The sequence below is a fragment of the Euphorbia lathyris genome, chromosome 2, assembly GCF_963576675.1.
Source record: "Euphorbia lathyris chromosome 2, ddEupLath1.1, whole genome shotgun sequence".
Lineage (NCBI taxonomy): Eukaryota > Viridiplantae > Streptophyta > Magnoliopsida > Malpighiales > Euphorbiaceae > Euphorbia > Euphorbia lathyris.
The window spans coordinates 139,156,972-139,165,043 of record NC_088911.1 but is presented as its reverse complement, the minus strand read 5'-3'; the positions used below and the strand labels follow the sequence as shown (position 1 = coordinate 139,165,043).

The window sequence follows — 8,072 nt, the reverse complement described above, 5'->3', positions numbered from 1 at the left end:
ATGTATATGAAATAACCTAGAATGACTTGTATAATGGAATGAAGAGGTAAACGTTTGATAAAAACTCACCAAATGGTTTTACGATTAACTTCACTTAACTAACAAAACCATTAGTGAGAAGGTCAATATGTATAAAATTTAAACACCCGGACTTTATAAATTGAACTCCGAGACTTTAAATTTTAAAATTGTAAAGTTCTCAAATTTAATCTTAAAAAACACAACGCAATGCATAGAGGGGTTTGGTTACTCACTTTTCTTCTCGTATTTGTCTTTTCACTTTAAAATAACAGTTTCAAGTGTTTGGTTAAACATCTCATGTTTGCCGGGTTAAATACATCATTGGTCACTACAATTACATGGTTATCTCAAAATGGCCACTCAACTTCAATTTGTCTCAATAAAATCAGTCAATTTTGAGTTTTGTCTCAATTAGGTCACTCCAACAATTCCAGTGATTAAAAGGGATCAGAATAATGACATGAGTGACATATCATCATAAGTCAACTCAGATATCTTATTGAAACGATACATGATATCCACTTATACGCCACCTAGCAACCACATGTCGATTATTTGTATCAGCCACATATCGTTTCAGTTAGATATCTGAGTTAACTCATGCTCATGTATCAGCCATGCATCATTCCGATGCATTTTAACCACTGAAATCGCTTGAGTGACCTAATTGGGATAAAAATCAAAGTTGAGTGATTTTATTAAGACAGATTGAAATTGAATGGCTATTTTAAGACAACCATGTAAGTTCAGTGACCAACAATGCATTTAACTCGAAAAGTAGATTTTTACAAAAGCAGTTAATCAGCTTTTTTTCAACAGCACGTTTGTTAACGAACCTTAGTATTACAAATTGTGGAATGTTTAGCCGTTCTTGCCTCTGTACACAGCAAAATGAATTGAAAGACAGTGGCAACTTTTTTTTCCAGCTCAGGTTAAAGTTGAAGCCATTTTTGTACAATTTTGCTTTTAAAAATGAAATCAAAGGCCTCAATTTCATACAGGAGATAAATTTAATTCAATAATCAGTCTTCTTCTTCTTCGGTTTTTGAAGCATCACTGAGATCTAAACCCTCTGCTGGCATGTCTGAACTCAATGGACCCAATATCCCCTCTGAACTCAGTGTTAATCCACTCTGTTGGAACAAAATATAAGAATTATTAGCCATTTCGGGTGCCAAAACGGGTTATCGTGTTATAACACCGTGTTATGTAATCTTATGTATTTCATACTTGACGTAAAAATGAAAATCTGTGTTAAAGAGGTCATGTCAAGCAAGTTAACTCTGTAACTAATCTACTCTGTTGGAATAAAATATAGAATTATTAGCCATTGCGGGTGTCAAAACGGGTTATCGTGTTATAACAGTGTTATGTAATTTATGTATTTCATAAATGACATAAAATAAAAATGACAATCGTGTTAAAAGAGGTTATGTCAAGCAGGTTATCTCTCTAAGCCAGGCTTGGTACATCTGTTGGCCCAAAACTTCAACGGTCTCCTTGAATATTTAACAGTTTCAAAATGCCCCTCTATTCTTATCCAATTGAATTCAATAACCTCTTATTCTTATCCAATTGCATCAATAACCCCAAAATTTCAATTATCTAGTGAATTTTTTTTTTTTTTTGTTATTTGGCATTTTCATTTTTAACATGTGGCTAGCACTTTGGCATATAGCGGAGCGTGTCTCCCATTTTCTGCATCCAACAAATTCTATTGAAAAATAGGGGGTTATGGAATGCAATTGCACAAAAATAGGGTGTCATTTGAAATCTTTGAAAGTTTAAAGGGGCAGTTGAAGTTTTTAGTCAAATAAGTCATGTTATCGTGTCAGAAATTTAAAGTCATGTTAAACCTCCTTTGTACATCAAAATCTCATGCGCATATTAACACTTACCTCAGGCTGGAATCTGAGCATATCTGCCCGAGCCATGGCTTCAGCTTGAGCAATTCTTTGCCGGAATGTTTGAGCCATCTCCTCAGCCTGCAAAAACAGATCAATGAGACACCTCAAGTAAAGACAGAAATTATGTTACATGGAAAGGGAAACAGAACTGGAAAACAATATTTGTAAAAGATATAAGAAGCGAAAATGTGGGGAAACATGTAAATAATAAAAATATATAGATAGATTTATGAATTTTTAAAATTATAAGAATATATGTTCAATTTTCATTTTGAAAGCTTGTAAAATATGATCTAGAAAATATTAGGAATTAAATTTGGCTTCCGAACTTGGCAAACAGATTCAGTTTAGCCCAAATCGAAATTTAGGTATCAACTCAGCCCTAAAGTTGGCAATATTTGACAAATTAGTCCAAATAACAAAAATATATGGATAGATTTATAAATTTTTAAAAGTTATAAGAATATATTTTTAATTTTCATTTTGAAAGCCTGTAAAAGATGATATAGAAAATATGAGGGAAAAGGTACCAAAATGACCACAAGGTGTTTTGGTACGCGTAAATTTCGCTCCAACGTACAAAATAGTACCATTTTAGCCTCAACATTTGCAAAAAGGTACCAATTTAGCTCTAGGTAATGGAACTTGGGACTAAATTGGTACCATTTCATAAACGTTGAGGCATCAAGTTCCGTTATTCGGGGTTAAATTGGTAATATTTCACAAACGTTGAGGATAAAATGGTATTATTTTGTACGTTGAGGTTAAATTGTTACTTCCCAAAAACCTTGAGGTCATTTTGGTACCTTATCCCAAAATATGAATAAATTAAACATGTGATTAGCATTGATCCATTTATGGAAACACAATACACCCTAAGAAATGAGTTTCCAAATTTTAAGATTCGAGTTTCTAATTTTTCAAAATTATTCCGAAACATTTGGTGTATGTTTCCGAGCATTTCAGTTTTTGAAAACATGGAAGCAAACTGAAATTATGTAGAGGCATTACCTTCTCAAAAACAAGCTTTGGATTGCGGATCATGTCACCCGGAGTAGGTTCTAACTTCTTGGTTGAAAGGCTTACTCTACCTCTTTCCCGGTCATGGCTCAGAATCATGACCTGAAAATCAATAAGCAATTACAGTGGTGTTTTAATCCTACATAAGGAAGAAGATTAGCTTAAGCAGCGGAGCGAACAACGAGTATTGACCTTCAAAGTATCGCCAGGTTGAAGGACAGTCGCGATGTCAGAGACACGATCATGACTGATCTGACTAACATGAAGAAGACCATTGATTCCACCTATATCAATGAAGGCACCATATGGTTTGAGGCTCTGAACAGTTCCTATGACCACTGAACCGATACCTAGTTGCGCCTGACTGTCAGCCATGGCCTTGCGGTTGCTGAGAACCAGCCTCGACTGTTCCTCATCGACATCGACAAACTTCAGTGGAATTTCCTTATCAAGGAGTTCTTCTGCACTTGTTTTCTGAAATGTGGGAAGAACAGAAAACAAGAGTTAGAAAAAAGAAAAGGAAATATAAATGTGGGGAAACATGTAAATACTAAAAATGTAGGGATCTATCTATAAATTTTAAAATTATTGTAATTTATATATATCTAGAAATTAGATATAAGTTCATAAGGTAAATAATTGGCCTAATATATTGTCCATGTACTTAGCTCAAAACTTCAACTCCCCTCGTAAACTTTCAAAGGTTACAACAAATGACCCTTATTTTTGTCCAATTGCATTCAATAACCCTTGAAAATGGGAGACACGCTCCTCCACATGTCAAACAGAAAATGTTAAATAGTCAAATAATTAGGAACTTTTGAAAGTTCAAGGGGCAGTTGAAGTTTTGAGCCAAATACGGGAGCACCAGATGTATTAAAAAGGACGGCCCGGTGCATTACGCGTCCCCGGTAAGCAAGGATCTGGGGAGGGATCCCACCACAAGGGTGTACTGGGAGCAAGCCTTCTCCTGCCAATTTTTTTGACAAGAGGCCGCTCCTAAGACTCGAACCCGTGACCTCTCAGCAACAGATGTATTAAACCTAAATAATTTATTAACCCCTAACTTTTTACTTATTACACTAGTTAGTCACTCATATTAGCAAAAATACATTATAAGGTCCCTAATTTTTTTCATCAACAGTTCAGTCCCTCCCATTAAGAACCATACAAGAATCTGTTAGTCAAAGCTATTTAACAGTCAAACATGTAAGAAATATCCGTTAGTCATAGCTTTAACTAACAGATTTTTGAATGGTTCTTAACAGGAGGGACTAAATTGTTGACGGTAAAAACTTAGAAACCTTGTAATCTATTTTGGCTAATACAAGGACTGACTAATGTAATTGATCAAAAGTCAGGGACTAAATAATTGTTTACCTAAGTTTATATAATAGGGAAGGAAAAAACGTTTTTCCATTTTGAAAGCTCGAAGGAGATGATGTACAAAAATTATGGATTCACTGTATGTGACGGACACATGTATTTTAAGAAACAAGTTTCTAAATTGTAAGAGACAAGTTTCCAGTTTTCTTAAATTACCGAAACGTGACCTGAAACATAAAGTTTCGGTAGTGGAAACTCTTCGAAATCAAGATTTAGATGCAACATTGTATCAAACACAATTATCTGCAATTTATCTTCTAGCATACGAATATAAATTTGTATTGCAAATTCAGGTTAGACACGAACCGATGATATCTGAGAGAAAGGGACAAATCCTCGAAGGCCTCCTTCCACAACAGCAACCACTCCTCCTTTGTTTGCACCAACAACCTACATATTCGGGTGTTAAAATGGGTTATCGTGTAAGAAATTAAAGGACCTGTAACAAGTAGTTTTCACGTTTCAACAAAGCTACATTCTAAGATGATCTTGTTGCTTTGCTCCATTCTATCAAAGGATAAGGTAGATAAATATAGCTATTTTAATATGGGCGTGTGTGTGCACACTTCAAACCCAGTTGGCATTTGCGTGCGTGTGTCAAATATTAATATAAAAGATGTCTTTAACTATAAGCTTAAGCTTATAGTTAAGGCCCAACATCTTTTATATTAATCTCACACCCCCACACGTGAATGCCGCTGAGCTTGAAGCGTGCACAGGCTCATCCTACCATGTGTAGAAATGTAATCAACAAACGGGATTGCCAGAATTCAAACCCTTGACCCTTTGGTCTAAGAGGCTATCATATCATGGAACCAAGCTTTTAGTTCAATTGGTTTCACCACACACAAAAACGTATAGCAACGAAACGACATTTACTTGAAGTTGATTGAAAACTCACCTTACCCTTGACGATGACATCCTCAGCTTGAAGTTGTCTACACCTTTCCCAGGCAAGGTCATACTGGATTAACCTTAAACTTAAGATTAAGCTATCATCAGATTCATTTTCACCTATGATTATGAAATCCTCCGTCAAACCAGGAACTATTCCAGCTTCTTCGACATGTCGTATTTTATGAATGGAAGCTTCTTGAAGTGGTAAATATGCAGAAGACTTTGCTGTAATGTCAACTAATGCTCCATTGTTATCAGTCATAAAAACTGTGCCTCTCACCTGATCACACACATACAATGCAATTTGATCATCAAAATACCCTCCCAAGCTTAATATAATTTCATCATACAATAAGAAAGACAAGACTAATCCATTTGGAATCGGGTAAATCGCACCAACGGTTGATGAAGTTCGGAGTCCGTTTCACAAAGCTCACTAAAAACATTGAACTTTCATATTTGATTCCAATAAATTTATTTCGACCATTTTATGTACAAAAACTCACCAGAATGGTCACGTAACACAAAAGACCTTGATCATATATCAACTAAGCACCATGTCGGATAAGAATGCCATTTTTTTTAGGGTACTCTGGGAGTAATGCACCCGAAGTATCTATTAATCACACATGTATTCATTTTTTTGTTTACTCCAATCATCTCCCATGTAGTGGTATGCAAAACGATTTTTATTGATCAGGTGTATCAATCCAGTAGTGCAATAAAATTTCTCAAAAGTGAGACACTATGCTGCATGGAAACTCTTCTTCATTAGCGTTTCCCCTTTTCATATCCGTTTCAGTTTCTTTTCCCTTTCTATCACTGTTTCCTTGATCTATTTTTCTCAGAAATAATATTTCCAGTGTCCGTTTCAGTTTCCGTGCAAACTAGACATGTCCCGTATGACATTTAGTAAGCATATAATGTAAAAATTCCGGTGAGTTTTCTACATATTGGCTAGAAAGGAAATCAAATGTGAAGTTCAATCATTTTGTTGAAAGAAAATGAGGTTCAAAGGTAAAATAGACCTCAAATTTAAGTAACAGTTTGCACAATTTACCAATTTGGAATCATATTAGCTCAATTTCCTACATTAAACAGGCAGCTCTGTTCAATTTCAGAGGTGAATTTGACTAACTAAAGAAAACATAATCGAACTTTGCTGTAAACCACATAACAACTTCCAATTCAATCTTAAACCCTACCGAGAAATTGGGGAAAATTCGAAAAGGTAAGCAAAATCAACTAACCGTGGTACCAATCTCAGAATTGAAGTCATACTTCTCAATAGCAGTATGAAAGTCTTCAAGACTGAAAGAAACCCCTTCCATAGGCGCAGTACGGCACCGTTCATAAGCATCCTCGAACATCTGTTTGAGCTTTTCCCGCTCTTTAGTCTGCGCATTTGAAATTGCGACAGCTGAAACAACAAAACGCGATTTTCTAAGCTTCGGTGAAGACAAAACGGAAGTTTTTTGGATAAGGCGAGATGTAGAGAGCGGTGAACATCGTAGGCCTGTGAATTGCTGAGCCAAAGATGCCATCTCTCTGGTTTTTCAGTGGTTTTTGCAGGATAAGGTGAAGCTTGCTAGCAAGGAAGAGACATAGGCCACTCGTAGGATTAACAACGAAGACACTTCGCCACTGTGAGGGGCTCGGCCCGGTAAATAATTTGGGCCCAAAAATAAGCCCATGAACACAAATAGGTGCAAAGTTAATAGGGACGTAAATGGGACGGGACGAGTATCCCCGCTCTACGACTTATCGGAAATTTCTCATTCCCGTAATCTAAACGGGGATAATATTTTCCTTAGCCCTGCCCGGCGAAGAATTTTTGTCCCTACGAGGATCTTCATTCCTCATTTCATTATATTATTTTTACATATATAAAACTTTTATTCTATTTTTTTCTCCTGCATTTGGCACAGTGTAATGACAAAGAATAAGATTGAGATTGAGTTGAGTGACGGAAAAAAAAAAATTAACTTATAAACTAATATATATAAAAAGAATTACAAAAAAAATATAAAAAAATTAATAAAGATAAATGGGAAATAGGGCATTAATAGAGGAATCTACAAAACAGGGGTATGTTGGGGACTGGTAGGGGAATCCCCATGGGATGGGGATAGTTATTCTCGTTTCCGCCCCATCCCCACTTGTCGGGGACAAAAGAATCCTCATTCCCGTCACGCGGGGATGTGGAGTCCTCGCTCCATTGGCAACTCTAGATGGCAATAGGTACATATTTCATGAGTATTTGGTACTACTCAACTCTATTTGGATTTCAGCAATAGAATATGAGATGGGAAACCAGATGAAAAAAAAAAATTATAATGAGTATTGTGATGGGAACGAGAATAATCACCCATCGTATATTTGGAGGAAAAATGAAAGAATATCAAATGAACTATTTATTTTTATTTTTACTGTGCTTTTTAATTTTTTCTAATTTATGTTATTTAGAATATTTGAATTTATTTGTTGAATTTTATGAACGACTTATTAATATTGTAAAATATTTATTTTATTTATATTTCATTAAATTTGTAATTTATTTGATTCACTTTATCTATTCTTAATGGATAAAGGTATTTCGTCTTAGTCTGTTATCGTCTAACATATCAGTTGCGCTACGTCTGTTATGGCACAATATCAGACAAGCGAATAGGCTGAACAAGGGAACAGTCTGGAACTCGTTGGTGGAACAGAAAATTCTCGACTCTCTAGCCCTCCTTCCACGGCTGTCGTGGGCACCTCGCATTGTACCGGTTCAATGGCAGTGACCGCCAATCTGCTGGATCAAAGCAAATACGGACGCGTCTGTTACGTCTGATGTAG

General features: G+C 35.7%; 1 protein-coding gene across 1 annotated transcript; it reads right to left on the bottom strand.

Annotated features, from left to right (window-relative positions):
• Positions 1-913: 913 nt before the first annotated feature.
• LOC136220106 (small ribosomal subunit protein bS1c) lies at positions 914-6,844 on the bottom strand. Its single transcript, XM_066007802.1, has 7 exons — positions 6,482-6,844; positions 5,236-5,511; positions 4,641-4,724; positions 3,141-3,422; positions 2,940-3,050; positions 1,920-2,006; positions 914-1,154 (listed from the first exon to the last, which is right to left on the bottom strand). The coding sequence occupies exons 1-7, from the start codon at positions 6,773-6,775 to the stop codon at positions 1,044-1,046; spliced, it is 1,245 nt and encodes a 414-aa protein (XP_065863874.1). The 5' UTR covers positions 6,776-6,844; the 3' UTR covers positions 914-1,043.
• Positions 6,845-8,072: the final 1,228 nt, after the last annotated feature.

Excerpts from the sequence above, each read along its gene's own strand:
- LOC136220106 (XM_066007802.1), bottom strand. The coding sequence starts at position 6,775 with ATGGCATCTTTGGCTCAGCAATTCACAGGCCTACGATGTTCACCGCTC. Across the intron at positions 2,007-2,939 it reads CAAAGCTTGTTTTTGAGAAG|GCTGAGGAGATGGCTCAAAC; the intron begins GTAATGCCTCTA and ends CTGTTTTTGCAG. Across the intron at positions 1,155-1,919 it reads TGCTCAGATTCCAGCCTGAG|AGTGGATTAACACTGAGTTC; the intron begins GTAAGTGTTAAT and ends TTGTTCCAACAG.